Here is a 27,217-nt window from a genome sequence, read left to right as displayed (position 1 = left end):
AGAGGGAGCACACGGTGTCCGCGGGCACTGTCGAGGCCTTCCGTGCCCGTTGGGCACCGCAGGGGCTGAGGTGCCTTATAGACCCCGATAATCACATTTTGATTTGACGTGTCTTAAGTTTCCTTTGTACCTTTTGTTTCTGTTCGGGCCGTTCCCCCTCCTTTTGGGGAGCTGCCCCCTTTTTCTTTGTCCAAATGTAATTTAAGTTTGTTTACTTGGTTTGACCCGAAAGATCAGTTTTGATTGGTCTGTTGTATCCAGGAGCCCGCCTTTGATTGGATGGTTTTGCCCACCTGTGACTGGCTACCTGTTCCAAACTCTGATTGGTTCCTCTGGCTCCCTGCCCGTGTTCTTATTGCTGATTGGTTATCCTGTTCCCCTGATGTATGGATTTGATTGGGTGACTTTCTTGCTCTTTATTGGTCAGTGTATCAGTATGTGATTGGTCAATCTTTATGCTCCGTTGTGATTGGTCAGTGTCTGTATTTAAAATCCTGGCGGGACTCAGTCCGGGTTCAGTCTGTCTCGGAGCCGCTGTGGGTGAAATGTGTCTGTTCCCAGTGAGCGGCTCCCGATCCCTCTGGATCCGGATTTCCCTCCTCATCTGGAGCCTGCTCATCTTCAATGGAGAGAGAGAGAGCGGGGCCGGTAAGAACCCTGTTAGGGAGCGAGGAAAAATAAAATAATTGCCCTTATCTCTTTAGATTTAAATATGAAGTATGATTGTGAAGTTTGCAAATAAAACCGATCAGCCCCGCAGTGGAAAATCAGTTACAGCACAGAGGTCCTTCGGCCCATCATGTTTGTCCCCGCTGTCAAACACCAATCCACACTAATCTCATTTTCCTGCACTTTGGTCTTTCAAGTGCTCATCTAAATGTTGAGGTTCCCGTCTCCTCCTCCACCCTTTCAGTGGGTGAGTTCTAGATTCTCTCCAGTGGTTAGCACTGCTGTCTCCCAGCACCAGGGAGTCAGGTTCAATTCTGGCCTTGGTGACTGGAGTTTGCATGTTTCCCTGTCTGTGGGTTTTCTCTAGTTTTCTCCCACACTCCAGGTGTGTGGGTTTAGGTGGATTGGCCTTTGTAATCCTTGGGTATAGGTTGAGGGGGTTAGTAGGATAAATGTATGGGATTGTATTGATGGGGTGGACCTGGGCAAGATGTTCTGGAAAGTTGGTGCAGACTTGATGGGCCAAATAGCCTCCATCTATATTGTAGTGATTCTATGAAATCTCCAATTCCCTGCCCCTTGCATCAATGTCTCCTAGTTATTGACACTGAAGGGAGTAAATCTTCCTGTTGATGCCTTTTCTTTTCGGAGGTCCCTTAAGCCTTCTCTGCTCTGAGGACAATTTGAGTGTAACCAGCCCTTTATAGCTGAAATGCTCCAGCCCAGGCAACATCCTGGTGAATCACCTCTTAAAGAATATCAATAGTTTGAGTGGACAAATATTTCCAGGGCAAATGGAGCAAGAGAATAATCAATAACTGGGAAGATATTGAATCATTGAGGAAATGAGCCAAAGGTGGCAAGACAGGTGGACTGGTATAAAGAAAGCATATGGAATTGGCCATGCTGGAGTTTTGTCAGGAAGGACATTAATGCTCTGAGTGCAGAGGAGACTTATTGGAATTTGCCAGGGCTTGAATTTAAGCAGAGGAGAGATTAGATAGGCTGGGGTCATTCTGCTTGGAACAGAGGAGGTTAAGGATCTAGGTAGGATAGACTTGATTTCCTCCTGACTGCTCATATCAGGAGCATAAACTAAAGGATGATTGGTAGTGATCCTGAGGATTTCTTATCACTGGTGTCTGGAATTCACTGACTAAATTGGTGGTTGAGGCTGAAACACTGAACTTATTGAAAAGGAACCTGGATCTGCATTGAGGTACTGTAACTTGCAAGGCTACAGATGGATGTTGGAATGTGGGATTAAAATGAATGACCAGTTTTTAATTAACTGGTGCATGTAATGGGCTGAATGGTCCAGGCTATAGCTTTATTTTGTTTGGGTAGTGAGTGGAAAGGTTTTCACTCCTTTCCAGCCAGTAAGTTGAAGCTCCAGATTACTATATTCATGCAGCCTGGTGTTGGTGCTAGTTAACAGATGTAATGAGATGCATGAGAATTGATCACATCTCTGGATACACTGCTACAGATGTTTGAAATATTCCTCTGGTTTGGCAGCATCTGTGGAGTGGATGATTTTTGGTCAATTTCTACACCTTTTAAAGTGATAAAGGCATGGGATCAAGAGGTCAATGAATGATTTCTTCAGTTGAAAGGCAGAAGAAACTAGTATGTAATGAGGCAAGTGAAACAAAAGCTATGAATGAGTGCAGAACTCCCTCTTCACAAATCTGAGGTCTATCTGCTTCAAGATGACCACTATCCCAGTACTATAAAGCCAAGCAGTATGCCTTAATGACTGTCATCCATGAAGTTCTTCAAGTTAGTCATGGAAAGAATCAATTCGAGCTTCCTGGATTGTTTGGATCCACTAAAGTTCACCTATTTCCACAACCATCTCCCTGGCCCTGCACTCAATACCAATGGCAGACTCATTCATTGACACTCAGCCTTCAACACTATTCTGAAGCTCAGCTTTCTCTGGGTCTGTGCATTAGGAAGCTCAGGATCCAATCAGTAAGGATGGGCAATATAACCTACTCCACTGCCATCATCCTCAACATTGGTGCCCATGGCTGTACTCACTATATTCCTTGTACACCCATAGGTGTATAAGGAATATAGTGTATAAGGAATAACTGGCCAAGTTGCCCTCCAACTTGATTTTCAAGTTTGCTGATGACAGCATAGTAGTGGGTCAGATCTCAAACAATGACAAGACCAAGTACAAGAATGGGAATCTGGTGACCTAGTGCAGCAACAATATCTTGCTCAATGTCAACAAAATGAAGGAGATTCAGTCCACTCAGGAAGCATAGTGGAGAACATGCCCCTGTCTACATCAATGGGGACAAAGTAGAAATGGCCAAGAGCTTAATGTTTTTACATGTCCAGATCACCAATAACTTGTCCTAGTCTCTCCTTGACAAAGCTATATTTACAAAAGCCTACCATACCTTTACTTCTGCAGAAGACTAAGGAAATTTTGCATGTCAGGGTCTATAAACTCAACTTTTATAGATACAACTAGAAAGAATGCTTTCTATGGTGCATCAGCTTGGTATGGCTTCTGCTCTGTCCAAGACCACAAACTAAAGGGTTGTGAACAAAGCCCAATCCATCGCTCAAACCAGCTTACCCATTGTCTGCACTTCCTGGTGCCTTGGAAAAGCAGCCTGCATAGTTAAGGATGACAGACTCTTCCACCTTCTGTTGGAAAAAGTTACAAATCTGAGGTCACATACCAACTGACTTGAACAGCTTCCCTGCTGCATCAGCCTTTTGAATGGACTTGACTTGTTTAAGTTGATCTTGCTCCACATCCTAGCATGACAAATACTATCTGCATTCCTCTTGTCTAGTATGCTTTGCCTGTCTAGTACAAGAAACATATTTTGCTATACTAATGTGACAATAAATCAGTGGTCATAATCTCAGTTTTTGAACTCCACAGCAAGCTGAAATACTGTTCCTCCAGCTTCACCACTCAAACCTTTGTCCTCCACCTCAACTTGATCTTGGTGTTATTGAAAGTCAGAATTGTGTATACACACAAATTAAAGTGCCCATGTGCTTGTGATTTATTCCCCTTTGTTTTTCCATTACTTCTGATTACTTGCCCATATTCTGTAGTGGCTGTAACAGTTGAATATTGCGTTCCAGGAAATGGGGCCATCCCAGCTTTTTGCATGTGCATTACTGTGGTAATTTGGCATCACTGAACTTGCTGTAAGTCCAAGGGACAGACTTTAACACATCAGCTGTTGTGGGAATCATCAACTAAGACACTTTGATCTGCCTGAAATTTGGTTCCTGATCAAGTATTGAAGCTGTTTAGCATATACCAAGGCCCAGGATTACATGCTGAGGGAGGCACTGAAGCTTGGGGTAGCTGCTCCCCAGGGTCCAGTGGGGAATGGCCAGAAGCTGGTAACTAGGTAAAACCATGCAAATTGTGCTTAATCCTAACAATTATATTGAAGCTCCTAGTGCAACATGACCAATATAGTTTGAACAGTATTGCACTGTGCAGTACATCAAGTGTGCATCTTGATTGGAAGAAATGTGAATGTCATTACACTTCACAAAGACATTTCAAATTGTAACAATATTCACAATCTGAATACATTGCAAACATCTGCTGCAGAATTGGTTTGACTAATTGCTATTGGGAGCCCTGATGCAGGGCTGAGCAGTGGACAAAAACCTACATTACCAACTGTCTGAATTTTTCCTTGCAGTAGATTCAGTCAGCTGAGAGCATGTCCTGTTATCGCCATGCCATTTTTCTGTACTGGTCCTGAATCCTTCCCCTAATCTGAATTTCATGGATAGACTGTGCTCCCTTGACCCCCATTTATCCAACTGCTGATCACCTAACCTTTCCTAGCTCTCTGACACTAGATGACATTGTATTAACTTTTCAGTCATTTATTGTCCTCCAAGTACCCTCAATTCTAGTATCTTGAATCCTTCCATCACCAACCTCCCCTTCCCCTAGTCTCTGGACATGAGTCCTGAACTAGTGCTTACCTTGTCTAAATCTAGCCTTGTCAGCACAAAAGAGCTGAGGTCCCCTACTGACCTGTCACATCTTTTGACTATAGATCATCACTCGAGGAAAGCCAGTATGTTCACCTGGGGTTATGGTGACTATCTTTCACTGACCATCCCATCCTTTAACACGCCACCTCATCACTGGGACTGCCCTCAATTCTTTCTCTTCCCCCATGGGAAATCATAGCTGATTTGTCATGGCTGGTTTAGTGTCTCAGTCACTAAGTTCCACATGGTTTATTCCATCCAGAATGGAACCAATTTCCAGGCAGTGCTGGGTGGTTGGGATAGGGGAGTGACCCCACAGCTGTCCTGATCCTCCCTACACAGGGTCAGGGTGTGATTTACTGGGATTATTGAGACAATGTGGGGGTTTTCCCGGAGGGGAGTGGGTCTTCCCCATGTTGTGATGGGACTGCCCTTTCCCGGTGTCTCTGGGCTGTGTGTTGGGCAGTAACTCAGTCTCTCTCTTTCACAGGGGCTCACTCCTTTAACTACATTGGCGGATGTAAGTTTAACGACACCGGGAACTGGACCTATATTGAGCAGTATGTCTATGACCAAGAGCTGATCGCGTATTTCGACTTTAACCAGAAGAAGTACATCGCGGTGAAGAACGGGATGGAGGGGAGTGTGAAGAGATGGACTGAAGAGGAGGCGGAAGCGCACTACAAGCAAGCACTCGTCATGTGTCAAACCAACGTTCCCATCTACCAAAGTGATGTGCTGTCCCGGAGAGGTGAGTGGGAGGGTAAATGCCACCAGCGGCCTGTACTGGGATCGTGCTGTGCCCCCGCTGTTCCCGGGACCCTCTGGGTGCTCCCAATCCCCCCACTCCCTCCCTGTACACTGGCAGCAATTCTATTTCTCCCGTTTGACGGTGTTTTAAAAGTATGTAGTCAGTGAGGTTAATCACCACCAGTCTGTTACTTCTCAGTATCTCCGTCCACAGTTCTGGAGACTGGTCTCAGACTCGAATTTGTGATCAGTTGTCACTGACTTTTCTAGAATCGTGGTGCTAACATTTTTATTTAGTTTTTGTCACATCGCCGCATCTTAATTTTTAGTTTCTCCTTTTAATCCCACACCATACAGAGCAGTTTTACTGAATATCCCTTTGTATAGGATCAAACTTGATAATTCTGGCATTCCTCCTCCTCTAAGTGAATCATAAACTCAAGCAGATCAGGACATCTCCCTGTGGATGGAGATCCTGGGAAGGAGCTCAGACTGCTGCTGGTGTTTAATCTCTCTACATTGGGAGAGATGTAGAATTCTGCATTGGAGGAATGCTCAGTAAATTCTGACCCAACTAGCCAAATAATCCACTGATAACTTGGTCAAAAATTATTCCATCTTTGAGGCTCCTGTCAGGCTGTTTCAGGAGACACGAGCCCAATCAGGGCCACATAAGGAATATGAACAAGTGGGTTTTGTTTCACAGTACCTGTTTTAAGTGCATGGTCTTGCTTCTGGAACTAATGGTTGTTTGGGCTCCTTGTTCCAATTGTATGAGAAATGTGAACAAGAGATGAGCATTTTGTGTGGGTGGCAGTGGTTAGCACTACCACAGTACCTGGGATCCAGGTTCAATTCCGGCCTTAGCTGAACGTGTAGAGTTCTCCCATATGTGGGCTTGCTCCAGTTTCCTCCCACAATCCAATGTGTAGTTAGTGGATCAGCCATGGTAAATCTGTAGTGTTATGGGAATTGGACAAGCTTTCTGTCAGCTTTGGAATTGATGGGTCAGCTGGCCTTACAGGATTCTTTGAATACTTGTCCATCAGAACTACCTCAGCACAAGTTTCCAGAAAGCTGCCTTGCAGTCTCACTGCTTCATATGCTAAACATCAAATGGATAGCAGGGATGTACTAGAAAGAACCTAGTGGTGCCAAAGCATACAAACCAAATGGATAATAGGTGAATATTCCTGTCAGCCTGGGTGATTGCTGTTAGCATGGCAACTACAGGAAGACAGTGTGAAACCATTTGGTAATGGGAGTTGAAAAGGAGTCCAGGTTAGATTGAGGACCTTTCCTGTTTCTTTAGTGAGGTTAAACCTCAACAGCAAATCCAATGTTTATGGGAAGCTAATTTGCAAAATATTCATGTGATCCCAGTGAACTGTCCCAAATAATACCCTAAGCAATATGGTGTCAATCTCAAGCCTCCAGCTGCTCTATACTTGCCACATCGTCATGGCCTGAAGCTAAAATATGGATAAGTGGGCCAATCCCAGCACAAGGATCCAAGTCCACATGCCTATATTTATTATATTTGGTTTTGTTTTCCCTTTCACTCTAACTTGGAGGCCTTAAACTGACTTTCACTGAAAGGATTAATTGTGTTAGCAAATGAGATTAAGTCTGTCAATTGGAGCATGCCTTTTGCTTGAATTCCTCTTCCCCCCTCAAAGGGGTAAAAAGCTGTTTAATAGCTGCAATTATTTGAAGTGAGGACTCTGTATTTTCCTGTGCAGACTGATTTTTTAATACAGCAGATTTTGTTTTCTTTGCTAAATGTCATATTCTTAACTCCTTACAGCAAGATGCTGTTCTGCCTGGGCTGCTCTGGTGGGGCCCTCCAGTACAGCCCTCAGGATCTCCTGCATCCTGGTGGTCTGCTTTTTCATTTCAGAACATGGCACTGCAGCAGGGAGACTTCATGGAGGGGGCCCAAGCAGATGCCTTTAGAAAGGAGGGCCCCAGGAGGATGTGGAGGACCCAGGCTGAGACATGGAGAATAGAGGGCAGGAGGTGGCAAGGGTCAGGCAGGATGGTGGTGGAAGCCCTCTCTGCCACAAGGTTCTCAATGAGGTGTGGAGTCCACCAGCTTCAAACCTGCTCACCATACCACTGTCCCCTTCACATATCACCAGGATGATGATCCTGGGTTGGCCATGTCAGCAATTACTGGTCCAGGCAGAAGGGTGATAACTCACTGTGCCACAGTGAGTTGCTGTTCTGGTACAAAACAAGGTCTGACTCCTACTTGTTCTGACTGCACACCTGGTGCCCAGGTCCACTGAGGCTGGGGGGCCCATAATCCAGGGGTTTTGGGAGAGGAGAGTGTAAGGGGCCTAGGTCTGATCATGAGGATGCCACCCAGAGCTGTCTGGCACTGTGGGCTTACAATGCTGGGGGGCTGGCAGGCAATGGGGCAGAGGAGTTCAGACCAGGAGTCCTGTATCAACATGGGTAAACAGTAAAGTCTCAACACCAGGTTAAAGTCCAACAGGTTTATTTGGTAGTGAATGCCACTAGCTTTCAGAATGCTGTTCTTCAGGTGAGTGGAAAGTTCTGATCACAGGGCATATAAAGGCACACAGTTTACAGAATAATTAGAATGAGTCTTTACAGCTAATCTGTTAGTCTTAAAGGTGCAGATAATGAGTGGAGATGGCATTAAGCATAGGTTAAAGAGATGTATATTATCTCCAGTCAGAACAGTAAGTGAGATGTTGCAAGTTCAGGCAACTTATGGGGGTTAGCGTGACATAACCCAAGATCCCAGTTGAGGCCATCCTCGTGCAGAACTTGGCTATCAGTTTCTGCTCAGCAACTCTGCACTCATGTCATGAAGGCCACCTTGGAGAATGTCAGACTACAACCAGATGAAGTAGAAATTCTCAGCCGATGGCTCATTTTCTGCCCCACCACCAAAGTGGACCCCCCACCAGTCTCTCAATGGACACAGGAATTCATCAGGCAAATGAAGCTGCAGGAGTTCTTCTACAAACCAAGTTGCCAACAGCAAACACAAGGAGACAGCCAATGAACTGGAATAGCTGACAGATCTGCAGTGCAGCAACTGACAAGGAAAGAGTCCAATTGGGTTCCTCCAGAAGACTGCTGCCCTTGACTTGACATGTTTGTCTCTACCATTAGTAGGTGCATCAACACCAGATTCATCAGCTGCACTCAAGACAGCTCTGAACATCACCCAAGCACAACAGAACACGATCCACATTCAACCAACTGCAACACATCAAACCAGCAGACAAAGGAGGGGCCATCATCATACTGAACAGGACAGATTACTGCAAAGAAGTGTACCAACAGCTGAACAACAAGGAACACTTACACTCAGATCTGACCAAGAACACACATCAACTCAACATTCTGATCAAGACCTTTTGATCTGGACCTTCAGAACATCCTCTGCTCTCATTCTATGTACTCCCCACATTGGAGATCTCTACTGCCTCCAAAGATAGACAAGGCAAACACCTGGCCATCCCATTGTATCAGGCAATGGGACCCTGTGCAAGAACCTCTCTGGCTACTTTGAGGGCCTCCTGAAACCCACTGTAAAAGAACCCCCCAGCTTTGGTTGCGACACTACAGACTTCCTACAGAAACTCAGCACACATGGAGCAGTTGAATCAGGGACACTCCTCGTCACAATGGATGTCGCAGCAGTCTACACCAGCATCCCCCACAACAATGGCATCGCTGCAACTGCTTCAGTACTCAAAACCAACAATTGCCAATCTCCAGATGCAATTTTACAACTCATCTGCTTTATCCTGGACCACAATGTTTTCATCTTCAACAACCAGTTCTTCATCCAGACACAAACAGCCATGGGGACCAAATTCGCACCTCAATATGCAAACATGCACAGGCTCAAACAAGACTTCAATGCACAAGACCTTCAACCAATGCTGTACACTAGATGCATCCTTTCACCATGAGTCCAAAGGAAGAAAATGTCAATCACAAACAACTAAGTTCCATCCCACCATCAGACTCTCCATATTCTCCAGAATCAGTTGCATTCTTGGACATGTATCTCCATAAGGGACAGTCACCTCATTACTGCAAGCCTGCAACATCACTGCTCCACTTCTCCCAGGTTCCACCCTAAACATATTGAAGCCATCCCCTAAGGACAAGCCCCCTGTATACACAGGATCTGATCAGAGGAGGATTGTGACAGAAACCTCCAGACACTGAAAGATGCCTTCATGAACAGGATATGGTACTTGACTCATCAATCAACAGTTCTGATGCACCACAGCAAAAAAACAGCACCAACCTCAGACAAGTACCCTTCATCCAGTACTTCCCCAGGGCAGAGAAGCTACAACATCTTCTCTGGAGTCTTGTCATTGAAGATGAGCACCTTGCCAGGGCCATCCCCCACATCCTCACTAATTGCCTTCAAACAACTGTACAACCTCAAACAGTCTGCAGCAAACTACCCAGCTTTCAGGAGAACAGTGACCACAACACCCCACAACCCTGCCACAGCAACCTCTGCAAGACTTGCCAGATCATCGACATGGATGACATTATCTCACTTAAACACCATCCACCAGTACATGGTGCATTCTTGCAACTCAGCCAACATTGTCTACCTGATGTGCTGCAGGAAAGGATGTCCCAAGGCATGGTCTATTGGGAAGACCATGCAGACACTACAAATGAATGAACACCACTCAATCACCAGGCAAGATTGTTCCCTTCCTGTTGGCAAATACTTCAGCAGTCACAGGCATTTGGCCTCTGATCTTCAGAAACTTTCTCCAAGGTGGCCTTCATGACATACAACAGCAGAGTCACTGAGCAGAAACTGATAGCCAAGCCCTACACAAGGATGGCCTCAACCAGAATCTTGTGTTAACGTCACACTATCTGTAACCCATGACTTGCGTGAACTTTCAACATCTCTAACTCTCCTGTCTGGAGACAATATGCCTCTAACCTATGCTTAATGCTATCTACTCACCTTGTCTGCATCTTAAGCCTTGAATAGCAGATTAACTGTAAAGACTCTCATTCTAATCAGTACTCTATAAATTGTGCTTTTATGCCCTGTTTGTGATCAGAACTCTCCAATCACCTGACAAAGGAACAGCATTCCAAAAGCTAGTGGTGTTTGCTAACAAACTTGTTGGACTTTAACCTGGTGTTGAGACTTATTGTGTTTACCCCAGTCCAATACTGGCATCTCCACATCACTGGGGGCCAGTAACCTCATAACCCTAAACCATTTTTTTTGGATGAGCACCTGGAATACCAACCAGTCATCTGGCATAGGTGCATGGCACTGGGAACTGACTCTGGTAGGTGTGATCAGTGCAGATGCAGTTGTCTGAATGGCCTCTCTTGCAATTAACAAGACTGAGCCTTGCAGGCATTCTTGAACATCAACTTTACCCAGTTGATCACAAGCAGCAGAGTCACACCTGTGGGGTGCAAGAATATTAGTGAATATTTGTAGTGCATACTACAGTGCTCTCTTGGTGACCCTATGACTCTTTAATGCATGACCTACCATTAAATGTAGGTGACCTCCTAGGATGCACATCTAGGAGGTGGCCAACTGTTCTACACCATCTATGATGGCCCTTGCTGGGTGTTCCCAGGCAAGGGGCATAGGGCCTGATGTAGCTGTGCTACCCTAATCAGCCCATTGTCCATGAGATGCACTAGTGTCCAGTAAGTGGGTATTTGGAAAGGTTGGGGGACAGCCAGTGACATTGGGGAAGGCCTTTATCCCCCCCTTAGTGCTCCTGGTACCTGCCATTGTTCCTGTGGAGCAGCACAGAGGCAGTGATTTGGGCGAGTGTAGAGTTCAAGTTTAAGGTAATTTAACTTTTTCTTTTGTTAGTGGCGAGCAGTGGTAGATTTTCTTTACTTTTTTAAATTAACTAGAAACCGGAAGTCCTCATAAGGAGGCTTACTGGTAGTTGTAGTTTTTGTCTCTCTGACCCTATAAATTGGTACAGAGAGGAAACCTGATCCTCTACACAGGTAGAGTATCCCACCCTCCTCCCTCTAACCTAATAAGTGTGTGGGAAGTTTTTTCCCTCCTGGAAATTGTATCAGATGGCAGTTCAGGCAGTATGCTGCACCTCCTGCAGTATGTACAAGGTGAGGGACACCAGTAGTGTTCCTGCTGATTATACCTGCAGAAAGTGTGCACGCTTGCAGCTCCGAGAGGATCGTGTTAAGGAGCTGGAGCTGGAATTGGAGGAACTCCGGATAATTCGGGAGGTTGAGGCAGACATTGACAGGAGTTACAAAGAGATAGTCACTCCTAAAAATGATTCTTGGGTAACTGCTAGGAAGAGGGGTAAGAAGCAATCGGGGAGACAATCCCCCAGGGCTGTTCCCCTCCAAAATAAGTTTTCTGTCCTGGAGGCTACAGTTGAGGAAGAATCAACTGGAGATAGGCAAAGGGAGCAGGTCTCTGGAGGTGAGCCTGCTGTGAAGGCTCAGGTGGGTAGGGGAAGTAAAAGATTGGGCCTGGTGATTGGGGACTCCATAGTTAGGGGGACAGATAGGGTCAACAGTAATGAATGGGACTCGGGGCTGGTGTGTTGCCTCCCAGGGGCTGGGGTCCAGGATGTCTGAGTGGGTGTTCAAGACTCTTGAGGGAGAGGGGAGTCAGCCCCAAGTCATAGTTCATGTGGGGACACATGACATAGGTAGGATAAGGGAAGGGGATATTAAACAGAAATTTATGGCGTTGGGGTGGAAACTTAGGGCCAAATGAAACAGTGGTTATCTTGGGACTCTTGCCTGTGCCATGGGATAGTTTAGAGAAGAACAGAGAATGTTTGAACTCGTGGCTGAGGGGATGGTGCAGGAGGGAGGGGTTCAGGTTCTTGAACAATTGGGGCTCTACAAGAGAGATGGTCTACACCTGAATCAGAGGGGAACCAATATCTTGGGGGGAAATTTGCAAAGGCTATGTAGGGGGGTTTAAACTGATTCGGGGGGGGGGGTGGGATCCTGAGTAGCAGGGATGAGATTAAGGGGGTCATAGATGAGAGCTGTAAAGCACAGCATTGTGGGGGTGGAGTAGAGCTTGCTTTGAAATGCGTGTACTTTAATGCGAGGAGTATTCGCAATAAAGTGGATGAACTTGCAGTGTGGATCAGTACCTGGAACTTTGATGTGGCCATTTCAGAGACATGGATAGAGCAGGGTCAGGAATGGTTGTTGCAGGTTCCGGGGTTCAAATGCTTCAGTTGGAGTAGAGAAGGAGGTAGAAGGGGGGGGAGTGGCATTATTAGTCAAAGACTGTATCACAGTGACAAAAAAGAAGTTTGAGGACTTGTCTGTTGAGGTAGTATGGGCTGAGATTAGAAATAGGAGAAAAGACTCCCAACAGGGTGACCTCGATAGACCTCCTAAAAGTTCTAGAGAGGTAGAGGAAAGGATTGCAGAGACAATCCTGGACAGGAGTGAAAGTAATAGGGTAATTGTTATGGGAGACTTTAACTTTACTAATATTGATTGGAATAGCTATAGCTCTAACTTGTTAGAGGGGTCAGTTTTTACAAAGTGTGCAGGAAGGTTTTTTGACTCAGTATGTAGATAGGCCAACTAGAGGTGAGGCTATATTGGATTTGGTGCTGGGAAATGAGCCAGACCAGGTGTTAGACTTGGAAGTTGGTGAGCATTTTGGTGATAGTGACCACAATTCGGTTACATTCACCTTAGTGATGGAAAGGGATAGGCATGAACCTGGGGCAGTAGTTATAGCTGGGGGAAGGGTAATTATGAGGCTATTAGGAGAGAATTAGGGAGCATAGGTTGGACTAGGAAACTACAGGGGCTGGGAACATCTGAAATGTGGAGTTTATTCAAGGAACAGCTACTGAGTCCTTGATAAGTATGTCCCTGTCAGGCAAGGAGGAAATGGTCAAGTAAGGGAACTGTGGTGCACTAAAGTTGATTTTCTGGTTAAAGGGAAAAAGGAGGCTTATGTCAGGATGAGGCTTGAAGGCTCAGTAGTGCACTAGAAAGCTATAGATTAGCCAGGAGGGAGCTAAAGAGTGAGTTAAGAAGAGCTAAAAGAGGACACGAGAAGACTTTGGCTGATAGGATTAAGGAGAATCCTAAAGCTTTCTTTAGATATGTTAAGAATAGAAGATTGGTTAGGGCCAGTCAGACAGCAGTGGGAAGTTGTGTAGAGCTGGAAGAGATTGGAGAGGCACTGAACAAATATTTCTCTTTGGTATTCACGCAGGGAGACGTAAATGTAGTTGTGGAGAACACGGTTACAGGGTTGTAAACTGGATAGTATTGAAGTAGATAAGGAGGATGTGCTAGATATTCTTGAGGGTTTGAAAATAGATAAGTCCCCTGGGCCAGACAGGATTTACCCTAGGATTCTCTGGGAGGCAAGAGAAGTGATTGCAGAGCCTCAGGCTCTGATCTTCAGGTCGTCATTGGTCACAGGTATAGTGCCAGGAGACTGGAGGATAGCAAATGTTGTCCCATTGTTTAAGAAGGGGAATAGAGACTTTCCTGGGAATTATAGACCGGTGAGTCTTTCTTCTGCTGTGGGCAAAGTATTAGAAAAAATTATTAGGGATAGAATTTATAGTTATTTAGAGAGTAATGAATTGATTGGAGGTAGTCAGCACAGTTTTGTGAAGGGTAGGTTGTGCCTTACTAACCTTATTTTTTTTTTGAAAAAGTGACCAAAGAGGTGGATGGGGGTAAGGCAGTTGACATGGTATATATGGACTTTAGTAAGGCATTTGATAAGGTTCCCCATGGAAGGTTTCTGCAGAAAATGCAGATGTATGGGATTGAGGGTGATTTAGTTAATTGGATCAGGAATTGGCTAGCTGATAGAGGGTGGTGGTTGATGGAAAGTATTCGTCTTGGAGTTCGGTTACAAGTGGTGTGCCTCAGGGATCTGTTTTGGGGTCACTGCTGTTTGTAATTTTTAGAAAGATCTGGATGAGGGTATAGAAGGATGGATTAGTAAATTTGCTGATGACACCAAAGTCAGAGGAGTGGTAGATAGTGAAGAGGGGTGTCATAGTTTACAGAGACTTGGACAAGTTGCAGAACTGGGCCGAGAGGTGGCAAATGGAGTTTAATGCGGAAAAGTGTGAGGTAATTCACTTTGGCAGGAATAACAAATGTGTAGAGTATAGGGCTAATGGTAGGACTCTGAATAGTGTTGACGAACAGGGGGATCTAGGTGTATATGTGCATAGATCCCTGAAAGTTGGAAATCAAGTCGGTAAGGTTGTTAGGTAGGCATACGGTGTCTTGGCGTTTATTGGTAGGGGGATTGAATTTCGGAGCCGCAACGTCATGTTGCAACTATACAAAACTCTGGTGCGGCCGCACTTGGAGTATTGTGTACAGTTCTGGTCCCCACGTTATAAGAAAGATGTGGAGGCATTGGAGAGGGTGCAGAGGAGGTTTACCAGGATGTTGCCTGGTATGGAGGGAAGGTCCTATGAGGAGAGGCTGAGGGATTTGAGGTTGTTTTCGTTAGAAAGAAGGTGGCTAAGAGGAGACCTTATTGAAATGTACAAGATAATTAGAGGTTTAAATAGGGTGGATAGTGATAGCCTTTTTCCTCGGATGGAGAAAGCTAGCACGAGGGGACATGGCTTTAAATTAAGGAGTGGTAGTTATAGGACGGATGTCAGGGGTAGGTTCTTTACCCAGAGGGTGGTAAGGGTATGGAATGCCCTGCCTGCTGCAGTTGTAGATCTGCCAAGTTTGGGGGCGTTTAAGAGGTTTGTGGATAGGTTTATGGATGGAAAGGGAATGGTTTAGGTTAGAGGGTCATTGCTTTTTTTCTTAATTGGTCAGTGCAACATCAAGGGCCGAAGGGCCTGTTCTGCGCTGTTATGTTCTATCCTCTATTGGACAGAGGGGCAGTTGGAGTGAGCTCCAGAGACCTCTGCATCTGGTTCTGCAAGTCTTGGAGGTCCAACTGCCTCCTATCCATGATATGCGAGTCCTCAATGATGGTCCTCTGAATCTGGGCCAAGCTCTGCCTCTGTCCTCAGACTAAGTCAAGCCTGTGGTCATTACCATCTGTCTTGAGCATGTTCTTAGGTCCTCAGCAACTTGAGCATTCCTGCCCCAGGTTTTCCACTCCAGGTGCCACTCTTGCAGTGTTGGCCTCAGTGCTCAGCGCTGGCACCATCTCCTGTTACTGAAGGCTGTGGAACTCCTCCGAACAGTCTAGCAGTTGCTGACAGCCCCTCCTGCAATCCTTGGCTATGTTTCTGTATCCTCAGCAGTTTCAGGATAACAGATCCCAGAGGCCTGGCACCTGGCTGGTGCTCAGCTGTACCCTTGGCTCTAGCAGATTTCCATGCCTGTCCTCAGATGTTCCCAGTTCCACCTGATGAGCATCAGTAGCTGGATGGTACTTGTGCTCCAGAATCCTGACCACTAACATGTTGCACTGAGGTAACTATCTGCACTGTTGGCTGGTGCATGTGATGCCTGTCTTCAGTTGGGTCATTTCCTCAGATTGTCAACTAGTCTCCATAGGGGTCACAATGGGGTGGGGCTGACTCCTAACAGCCTGGCCTCATCAGGTCCTCCTGCAAAAGACATGTGGTTCAGTGGAAGGGAGGGACAAGTGTTTGGGCAGCTGGTAACTTGAGGTCATTAATGAAGGTTTTGTGGCTTAACATTTTGCATGCCAACCTATTTAGTCACAGCTCTCCTTTGTTTCTCTTCAGCTCTGGGACCCCACCTCTGATTTTTTCTTCCACTCCTCCCTTGTCATGGGCCATCCTTCCTGCAGGAACAGAAGGGAGAATAGAAAACCTGATGGCTGGTAGAGTGCACTCACCCTCATATTCCAATCAGCTGGCAAATGTCAGTACTGTGCCTCTACAAAGGAGTGGGGGCTGTTTTGTCGGAGGGATTGGAGGAAGGTGCTAGGGGATCATGTGCTGGGAGGCTGTAGGGTGACAGGGATGGGTTGATATAAACATTCCAGATGGACATTTTGCTTGAACAGGTACCCACTGCCACAGCTTCCCAGGTCATTGCAACCATCTTGGAAGAACCCTCTACTGCAGCCATCCCAGCTCTTGGTGAACCATGGGGCTGCTTTACGTGGTGTCATCTTCCTGGTATGACTAACATTAGTGTTTAAATGCAACTTGCCCTGCCTTACAGCACATAGCTGCAGCCACTTTGGGTGAGTCAGGTTCCTGGAGCCCCCTTAATGGTGTGAATCACAGAGCACTAAGTGTAGAAAGATTGCTGTGCACACCCAAGAGACTGGCACAGTTCACCCCATATTTCTTTAAGACAGTCTCTTTGGGGACATTTCCATCAATGTTTTTGACTGCAATTATCCCAAAGACTTGAGTGTTGCTGCCACCAGCAGGAAAATCGGTTGCTTCCCACTGTTTGAATCCTACTTCATGTGAAGAATCACCCCATATGAATCGTGCAAGCCAAACTCACCAGGGTCTGAGGTGCTCCAACAGCTGTTCAGCTGACATTCAAGGACACTTCCTGCCTTTTCAGAATAACTGACCCAATTCTCAATGCAACAATCATTTCTTGTTAAATCTTGAGACCAATCTTGTGATTTTAGAAACTGTTTGGTAAATCCAGAGTTATATCATTGAATCCTGTAACCAAACTGATCCAAAGATTTAATTCATTATAAACTCAGTAGACATGACCCACAATGTCCATTTTAAAATGTGAAACCACAATCAAATGTCTGGATTTCCCCATGAGAACAGCATTTAATGGTTTGATCTTTCTCTCACAGGATGGCATGGTAGCACAGTGGTTAGCTCTGCTGCTCCACAGCTCCAGGGACCTGGGTTCAATTCCAGGCTTGGGTCACTGCAAACTTCAGACATTCTCATGTCTGCATGGGTTTCCTCCAGGTGCTCCAGTTTCCTCTCACAGGCTAAAGAAGTGTAGATTAGGTTGATTGGCCATGCTAAAAATTGCTCAAGAGTCCTATGATGTGAAGGGTAGAGGGATTAGTGGGTAAATATCAAGGGGTAAGAGCCTGGGTGGGATTGTGGTCAGTGCAGACTCAATGAGCTGAATGGCCTCCTGAACTGTAGAGTTTGATTCAGATTAACATAATCATAAAATGAGGTTTGGTTCCGAAACTGCACCTCATGCAGGAGCATCAGGGTGGCAGAGTGCACCAGGACTTTGAGCTTGTACATAATATAGATGTAAGTAATATGACTCACCTACGACAACAGATGAATGAACATCGCTCGACAATCACCAGGCAAGACTTTTCCCTTCCTGTTGGTGAACACTTCAGTGGTCACGGGCATTCAGCCTCTGACCTTCAGGTAAGCGTTCTCCAAGGCGGCCTTCACGACACACGACAGTGCAGAGTTGCTGAGCAGAAACTGATCGCCAAGTTCCGCACACATGAGGACGGTCTCAACAAGGATCTTGGGTTCATGTCGCACTATCTGTAATCACCACGACTTGCGTGGGTTTGCAAAACCTCACTTACTGTACTGTCTGGAGACAATACACATCTCTTTAACCTGTGATCAGTGCTCCTTCCACACATTGTCAGCCACTTTAGGACTTGAACAGCAGGTTAGGTGTAAAGATTTGCATTCTAATCAGTAATCTGTAAAACGGTCTGTGCTTTATATGCTCTGTCTGAGGCCAGAACACTCCATTCACCTGAAGAAGAGGGAAACCCCTTGAAAGCTTGTGAGTTTACTATCAAATAAATCGGTTGGACTAAAACCTGGTGTTGTCAGACTTTTTACTGTTTACCCCAGTCCAATGCTGGTATATCCACATCACCTGAAGAAGGGCAGTGCTCAAAGCTTGATGCCAAAAAAATCTGGACTTTAACTGGATGTTGAGACTTACTGTGCCAGATGTAGATGAGCACATACAAAGGCTCCTGAGTTTCCAATTTCTAATCATTGGCAGGCAGTGACCAGCTGCCTGCCATATCACTCAAAGATGCCTAATGATGGGAACCATCACAAAATCTTGTGTAGCACCTTGTGTCCTCATGGTGTTCCAGAGTGCTAATGAATTTCATTGAAATTTTATTCCTAGCTCTTAAGGCAAATATTGAGGAGAAAACCCATGCAGAGAGAATCTGGAACTTTAACAGTTTTATCATGTCAGATTTGACGTGTGTGGTGTGGAATAGAACCAGTGTTCAAATGGACAAGATTCCTCATTTGGTATGTCACTGGCAAAATTGTTCTGTCTTATCTAACTGATCCTTCTGAGAATCACATTGGATGGTGTGAGGAGATTGACTGCTTTTTCTGCTATTCTATCGTCAGCTCATCAGATGTCTGTCAGCTGAACTTCCATTTTACAGTGCTTGGCCGAAACCCCATAAATGATATTTCTAATGCTTAACTATGGACTGCATGTTTTATGCTAATCTAGTGTACAATGATTTTGCTGCAAAGGTGTATCTAACTAATTGTTTCAATAAACCAATTCTGTCAAAAGCAGTTTGTCTTGCCTTGTTGTGACAGAGTGCAGTGAGCAGATTATTGCTGAGAAGTGCTTGTTGACAACACCTTCCATCACTTCCCCAATGATACAGAATAGGAAGTAATTGGCTGGGTTGGATTTTTGCAGAAGCACCCCTAAACAAATTTCCATATTGGTGGGTGGGTAGCTGCCATTGTTATAACTGAATTTTGTTTCTTTATGCTCTTGGGTACTCTGTTTTTAAACAACTCAGCAGACCTGGCAACATCTGTCTGGAGAGGTTTTCAGCCCTTCACCAGAACTGAAGAGGGGAGAGTTGTAAGACATGGCAACAAAAATTAGCAACTTTAAGAACCAAAGACAAATGGGCTAGTGGGGAGGGGGGAGACATGAGATTTTTAAGGGTTTTAAAACTGAACTTGCAATCAAATGTCAAGCCCCAAGGCTGCAATGTGCCCAACCAAAAGATGAGTTGCTGCTTCTCCAGCTTGTGCCAGGCTTCACTGGAACATAGGCCAAGGATGAACATGTGGCCATGAGTAAGATCCAGAGTTAAAATGGCAAGCAACAGGAAGGTTATAGACTGAGCAGTTTCATCTGTTTAGTCTCCACAATGTAGAGATCACACTGGGAGTACCAAATACGCAGCACGGTTTCGTTAAGGGGAAGTCGTGTCTGACGAATTTATTGGAGTTCTATGAAGATGTGTCTAGGGCGGTGGATAGAGGAGAGCCGGTGGATGTGGTCTGTCTTGATTTTCAGAAGGCGTTTGACAAGGTGCCTCAAGAGGTTATTGCAGAAGGTAAGGGGACATGGAGGTGGGGGCAAGGTGTTAGCGTGGATAGAGGATTGGCTGTCAAATAGGAGGCAGAGAGTGGGGGTCAATGGGTGCTATTCAGATTGGCGGTTGGTGACTAGTGGAGTGCCCCAGGGGTTGGTGCTGGGGCCTCAGCTATTTACCATTTATATAGATGATCTGGAGGAGGGAACCGAGTCTATGGTGTTGAAATTTGCTGATGACACCAAGATTGGTGGAACGGCAAATTGCACGGAGGGTGTGGAGAGTCTGCAGAAGGATCTAGATAAGCTGGGCGAATGGGCCAGGAAATGGCAAATGGAATTTAATGTTGGCAAGTGTGAGGTGGTCCACTTTGGTAGGAATAATGGTAGGAAGGACTATTACTTATGTGGCGAAAAACTGCAGCAGGTGACGGTGCAGAGGGACCTCAGGGTCCTTGTGCATGAGTCGCAAAAACCCAGCCTGCAGGTACAGCAGGTGGTCAGGAAGGCGAATGGGATGCTGGCCTTCATTGCGATGGGGATTGAATATAAAAGTAGGGAGGTCTTGCTGCGGCTGTATAGGGCATTGGTGAGGCTGCAGCTGGAGTACTGTGTGCAGTTTTGGTCACCACACTTACGCAAGGATACTTTGGCCTTGGAGGGAGTGCAGAGGAGGTTTACTAGGCTGATTCCGGAGTTGAGGGGGTTGAGCTGAGGAGAGGCTGAATAAACTAGGCTTGTACTCATTAGAGTTTAGAAGAATGAGGGGAGATCTCATTGAGACACATAAGATGATGAATGGGATGGATAGGATAGAGGTGGAGAGACTCTTCCTGCTCAAAGGACAGTAGGACTAGGGGGCACAGCCTCAAGATAAAGGGGGGGTGGTTTAGAACGGAGTTGAGGAAGAACTTCTTCACTCAAAGGGTGGTGAATCTTTGGAATTCTCCGCTCGTTGAAGTGGTGGAGGCTGCCTCGCTAAATATTTAAGACGTGGGCTGATGGGTTTTTGATAAGAGGGGATTAAGGGTTATGGGGAGAGGGCGGGAAAGTGGAACTGAGCCACAACAGATCAGCCATGATCTTATTGAATGGCGGGGCAGGCTCGAAGGGCCAGATGGCCTACTCCTGCTCTTATTTCTTATGTTCCTAAATACTGTCAACTAAGTTGTAAAAAGTGCAAGTGAAATGTTTAACCTGAAGTGTTTGGATCCTTATGCTGAGGAGGCAAAAAAGCAGCTGTTTCACTTTTTCTACAATTACATGGGATGGTGAGTTGTGGGTGTCAGAACAATCCTTGTGGAATTTTGACCAGGAGGACAATGGGGTGGCATGTTGGAGTTAGCAGAAGATGGTTGAATATGGCAACTGATGGGGCCCCCTCCTCCACAATACCCTCCTTCTGAGAGGAGGGGAGAGGTGCAAGAAATCAGTCAAACCCCCCCCAGTTGAGTGCCCTGTCAACTACAGGTAAGAACATCAGTTAAAGTAAAAATGTCAAGCACCATTTTCAAAGGTGCATCAGAGCAGATGTGTTGGAGATGGAGAAACAGTCCTTACAGGAAGTAGTGGTGAGCTGTAGTCATGGTGGCTCTGGGAGTCAGTGGTTGGTATTTCACTGGAAGTTGAATCGAGGAGGGGAAGTGTCAGATGGACTGAAGATAAGAGAAGCAAAGTTAAATTTTTTGAAGTCCAGATAAGAGCATGCAGCAGTTGTAGTAGTGGGTCTGAGTAGGACTGGAATAAAGAGTGCTCCACAATAGGGTGGGCATAATAGGGGTCCATGCAGGTACGCATAGCCACACCTTTGCCAGATCTTCATTTTTCTAGCATTTTGTTCTCAAAGCAAAACATGCTGGAATCTAATTTTGTGGTGTTACCCATGCCTGTCTTATTTTGGCAAATAGAGCTCTTGCCTTTTGGAGTATACACTGATTTTGTCAACTTTTTGAACACTTCTCCAGATCTGTTCTTTACCCATTAATATTCTTGCCTAGCTTGCTATGTCTCATTGAAGTTAGTCTTAACCTAAATCTAGGATCTTGCTCACTGTCATACTTTTCCCTTAAGACATTGAACTTGATCAGATAAATGTACTAATAGGCTATCATTACATTTTTCATTTTACTGAAAGGCATGAGCTAGTGCCCAGCCACACTCTTTTATGGTGCGTCCAGCCAGTTACTTGAATATCAAATTACCCCTTGGTCCCTGCTTCAGGTGTCACCATTTCTGGAGATTTTTAATCAAGTTTGAGCCATTTGGCATGAATACAAATAGACCAATAGGAGGCCTGGTATTTCATTTCACTTTCATGAATCTTACTGAAGCCACCACTTGGTAAAGGTGTTCCCACACTTCAGGGTAACAAGCTCTTCTCTGTGGATCTGTGTTCCAATTCCATGACTGGCAAGTCTCGCCAGTCTCACCTGATTTGAAGGCCAGAACTTGCAGAAAAGGTCTTCCCAAACGCTACACAAATAGTAAGGCTAGATGAAAATCGGACATTTGCTGCCATTATTCGATGTTCTTTATTTCTAAATTAACTTTCTCTATTCCAGTCAAACCAACAGTCACTGTCCAACCTAAAACAACGCCACATTCTGGACAGTCAGCCCTGCTCTTGTGTCATGTTACTGGATTTTACCCTCCTGAGATTGAGGTCACATGGCTGAAAAATGGAGTGCCCGTTCCGAATGGTGTCATCAACACTGTCCTGTTCTCAAATGGTGACTGGACTTATCAGGTTCAGGATCTTCTCCAATGTCAGCCTGTGTCTGGAGATAAATATACCTGTCGTGTGGAACACAGCAGCCTGAATGAACCCAAGAACACAGACTGGGGTAAGAAACGTAATGTATGTAGGACAACTTGAAGCAAAATTCTGGGAGCACTGAGCAGGTGTCAGAATCTGAGGGGAGGGAAATAGTTTACATTTCAGACTAATCTCAGTTCTAGCAGTTATTGCTGTAAGCAGTGAACAAAGGGCAGCCCTGGTACACTTCCCTGAGGAACCACTACCTAGCATCACTTTGTAATAAATTTATTCAGCCTTGCTGTAAATTTTCTCCATTGAGGAGCCTTGTCAAGGGTTCTGTGGTCTGTCCACTTTTACCCTAATCTTTGGGTTTCTCTACCTGTTCAATTTTGGTGTGCTTCTAACCACTTAGTCTTCTTATTCTATTGTGCCATCTTTCCCAAATTTGCTTTCGCTTCATTTTCTGGAAGATGGGTGTAATGACTGTTACTGGACTTGAGGTGCTAACCAGACTTTACTCATCATTAGCTCTAGCAGTCTCCTTTTATAGATGTCATGTTGTAAAAGGAATCCTACATAAGAAATTAAACTTTCTTGTCACTCGTAACAAATCTAGCTTTCCTGCTTTATTCACAATAGATAACCATTTATCCCGCTTTGTCATTGCACACCTTTTGTACTAAAAATTTCTCCAACTGAACTGCCTGCCAACATTTTATCCTCAAAACCTTCTAAATACATGCCACCATTTTAATACAATTTTCATTTAGTTTAAGTCTACAAGGAATATCTTGAGCTGTTTCTCTTATTGGTCCCTGCTTCTTATCTCTGTCTTACTGGGAATTTTTTTACTTCTCCCCAGCTTTTGCCTCCATTTTTGTGTAGGTGCATGGGGCCTTTGTCTTCAACTTCATGGTCAGCATCTCCAATTCTCAAAGAACCTGGGATCTCCTGTGTATGTCAGCCAGGCAAGGGCTACACAAGGTACTCAATGTTTAATGTTGGTAATCCAAACTGCATGTGCCTGCTGGAAAAGAATCTCATGCATGCTTCTGATCTTTTTACATCAGTTAAGCCCTAAACCATGCATGTGTAGCCTATTCCCAGCCAATGCATGTGTGGGAGGCTCAAGGTTCAGCAGGATTTGGAGATGCCAACACAACTGAAAGCAAAGATTTACTTCATTTGCATTTGTAATTACTTTTGTAGCACACTGTGCTGTGAAGCACATCAGTAGGAACCTTTAAGCTTTCTCCTCAACTCCTTTCATATGTCAATCATCCTATGGCTTGGTAGTCATGTGACTACCGTCAAGCTCTTGTTTGTCGCTGAGAATACTATCTAGTTCAATAAAACACCTTGTGCTGCTGTAATGCCTGGATTGTTTCACTTGTACAGAAGTGGGAAGCACAACTGAATCAGAGAAACACAAGATCATTGTTGGAGCTGTGGGGTTTGGAATTGGACTGACCATCCTGCTGGCTGGAGTGATTATGAAGCTGAGGAACGCTAAAGGTAAGAAACCCCTACCCTCAGGATGTGGCTCTGGGTAGTCTGATTTCATAGGCTTATCAAAAGAGGATGGCTCAGAACATCCAAATATTAATTAAGCCTTCCTGGCTTCCAACCTAAAGTTGACATGTTAACCTTGCTTGTGGTAACAATCCTTGTATTGGGAGTTGGCTAGTTTTGAGTATTGGTGCAATATGGGGAAAGAAACTAATCAAAACCAGAAAAATCTTGCTGGGAAATTTTTATAGAAGGCAAAACCACAGGCAGCAAATTCCTTCCCTCTGAACAATTTTCTGACTAAGTAGTTGGAATCACTATTGGATATTTCCAAATTGTCCTTCTGGAGCTTAATATGTAATAACACACTAATGCAGTGCTGATTTTTCCACTTTTTATAAAAGGTTGTTTAAATTAACCTATTAAAGAATAGTACAGCATAGGAACAGGCCCTTCAGCCCACCAAGTCTGTGCTGACAGATGCCTCATCTAATTTTTGCCTCTGCCTGGAGGAAAGGTGAGAGCTGGGGCTTTTCTCTTTAGAGTGGAGGAGGATGAGAGACAACTTAATAAAGGTTTATAAGATGATGAAGGGAATAGGTCGAGTGGAAGTACAGTTTATTTCCTTGGGTGGATGTAGCTGTTACTAGGAGGCATAACTATAAGGTTCATGGTGGGAGTTATAGGAGGGATGTCCAAGGTAGATTCTTTACTCAGAGTGGTTGGGGTGTGGAATACACTGCCTTCTGCGGTAGTGGAGTCGGACACTTTAGGAACTTTCAAGTGATTATTGAATAGGCACATGGAGCACACCAGAATAAGGAGTGGGATAGCTTGATCTTGAGTTTGGACTTAGCTTGGCACAACATTGAGGGCCGAAGGGCCTGTACTGTGCTGTACTGTTCTATGTTTCTATATCTCTCTATTACCTGCCTATTCATGTATCTATCCAGTTGCCTTTGCAATGTACGTGCCATAGTAGCTTGTCAAACAACCCAATGAACAAGGTCTCAATTTAGCATGAAACATTATATTGGCAACTTAAAGTGAATTTTTTTAAACTGAGGTGTAATTTGCCTGTTAATGTTTTAAGTTTAATTGTTATGGCTGTGGAAGACTACAAGCACTTACTCTCCCCACCCCCACCCCCTCAATAAATGTCATCAAGAGTAGATGGAACTATTCCCACTGCTGAAAGGATCAAGAACTAAAGGTCACAAGTGCACACTCTGCACTATAGGCATTTAAAATGAAGTTGAGCTACATTAAATTGCAATGTAACCAGACATTTATTTTAAATGTAGCAGACAAGTAATTGTTGCAGCTTTTGCAAGTATCTGAGATGAAGGATTGAGAACCAAAGAAGTTCAGAGTTGATTATGTGCAGGAGAAATGAGACCCTGAATTCAATATAGCATTGTATTGTTTCAGTCTGTGGTTGAGGGCAGAGAAGTAATGCTGTAAACATGTGAATTTGACTGTGCTGAACACCACTAGAATTATGAAATTCTGGGTTTAAGGCACTGAGGTGGCAATGCAGCTAGCAAAGGAAGACAAGCTGTGACTACCATGTGAAGGGACATTGGGCTTGAGTGAAAATTGTCAACATCAGGGTGTTGGAACTTAATACTTGTTTATGGAATCTTAAGATGCAGAAGGAGGTCATTCAGCCCATTGTGTCTGCATTGGCACTGAGCAATTCACTTCTGCTTTCTCTATCATCCTATTACAGCAGAGGCCCTTTGGCCCACATGATGCAGTGGCCATCAAGGACCAGTCTATTTTATAGTTCCTTATGAATACTTTGATTTAAACCTGTCTTCACAACAAAATGCATTCCAGACCGTAACCAATTAATGCATGATTTTTTTCTCTTTGCTTTTGCTGCTTTTCAATTACTTTAAACTTGTGACTTTTAGTTCTTGATCCTTTCAGCAGTGGGAATAGTTCCATCTACTCTTGATGACATTTATTGTGAGGGTGGGGAGAGGAGAGCTTGTCTTCCACAATTTTCTACAGCCATAACAATTAAACTTAAAACATTAACAGGCAAATTACACTTCTAAAAAAATCACTAAATTGCCAATATAATGTTTTGTTATGCTAAATGTTTTTGAGATCTTGTTCATTGGGTTGTTTGACAAGCTACTATGGGATCTAGTTAAACATTGCAGAGGCAATTGGATAGATACATGAATAGAAGGGAATACAGGGAATAGAAGGATATGAACCATGGAGAGGCAAAAAAATTTAGATGAGGCATCTGTCAGCATAGACTTGGTGGGCTGAAGGGCACGTTCCTATGCTGTACTGTTCTTTGATAGCAGGTTAACTCAACCTTTTTTATAATTGTGGGAAAATTCAGCACTGCTCAATTTATCTGGCTGACCCCCATCCTGGTCAATGCTCCTCAGACAAGCTTTCAATCTATTATCTGAATAACGTTTGATCCAAATCTGAACTTGTAGTCTCTTTCGCAACCACTGTCTCAAAATATTTATAGTCAATGAAATCTATTGTAATGTGGGAAATAGGGCAATTTATAAACCACAAACTCCCAGATGGGCAATGCAATGATGACCAGAATCTGTCTGTAAATGTGCAATGGTTTAATATTGGTCAAACCAGGAATGACTATCCTGCTTTTCACCATTGTGTATTAACCTCTGCTCAAGTCTTAGAATAAGATGTAAACCCACAACCTTCTGACTTGGTGAACTAACCATGTTTTTTTTTACTTTTAGCAATCCTGGATTCCAGCAATCATGGCCCCCACATAAGTATTTCAGCAAATAACTATTTCAAATCTGTTATGGATTTCTATCATTGCATTGACAGCTAGAATTACCCAGCTCAGATATAGCAGTTTAGACAAAGTAAAGCTTCCTCTGCACTGATTAGGAATTGGATTTAGAATGTGCCAAACTCCAGTGTTGGTGAAAGTCAGTTTTACCAAGATTTATGGTGGGGTTATTGTAAACAAGTGAACCCCAATCATAAATCAGATCAGGTCTAGAGACATAACCACATGACAAACACCTTAATGGTGAATTCAAAGTTTATTCATTTAAAAAGGTAACAAGTCAGATTAAAAAGCAAAGTATCAGAACTTTAACAAGTGAACAAACTTCTCATCACCCTTAAGCAAGTAATGAATTGACAACATTGAAAACAGCTGTCAGCGCCTCAAACATTATCTTATCACTTTCTGTCTACCCTCTCTCCCTCTATTCCTATCCCCATGTGGGAGGAAACCCACAGAGAATATGCAAA

At 44.5% G+C, this 27,217-nt stretch overlaps 2 protein-coding genes across 2 annotated transcripts in view; both read left to right on the top strand.

Annotated features, from left to right (window-relative positions):
• The window catches only part of LOC145348093 (H-2 class II histocompatibility antigen, E-S beta chain-like), a 231,901-nt gene that overhangs the window by 196,696 nt on the left and 7,988 nt on the right, over positions 1-27,217 (top strand). The gene's annotated exons all lie outside the window — the stretch shown is intronic.
• Positions 529-26,786, top strand: LOC145348229 (H-2 class II histocompatibility antigen, E-S beta chain-like). Its single transcript, XM_080196429.1, has 5 exons — positions 529-648; positions 5,165-5,425; positions 22,239-22,520; positions 23,834-23,950; positions 26,689-26,786. Exons 1-5 carry the CDS (start codon positions 546-548, stop codon positions 26,784-26,786), a joined length of 861 nt encoding a protein of 286 aa, XP_080052555.1. The 5' UTR covers positions 529-545.

Source organism: Carcharhinus amblyrhynchos, chromosome 9 (genome assembly GCF_965287045.1).
Source record: "Carcharhinus amblyrhynchos chromosome 9, sCarAmb.v2.hapA, whole genome shotgun sequence".
NCBI lineage: Eukaryota > Metazoa > Chordata > Chondrichthyes > Carcharhiniformes > Carcharhinidae > Carcharhinus > Carcharhinus amblyrhynchos.
This window is presented reverse-complemented; position numbering and strand designations above follow the sequence as displayed.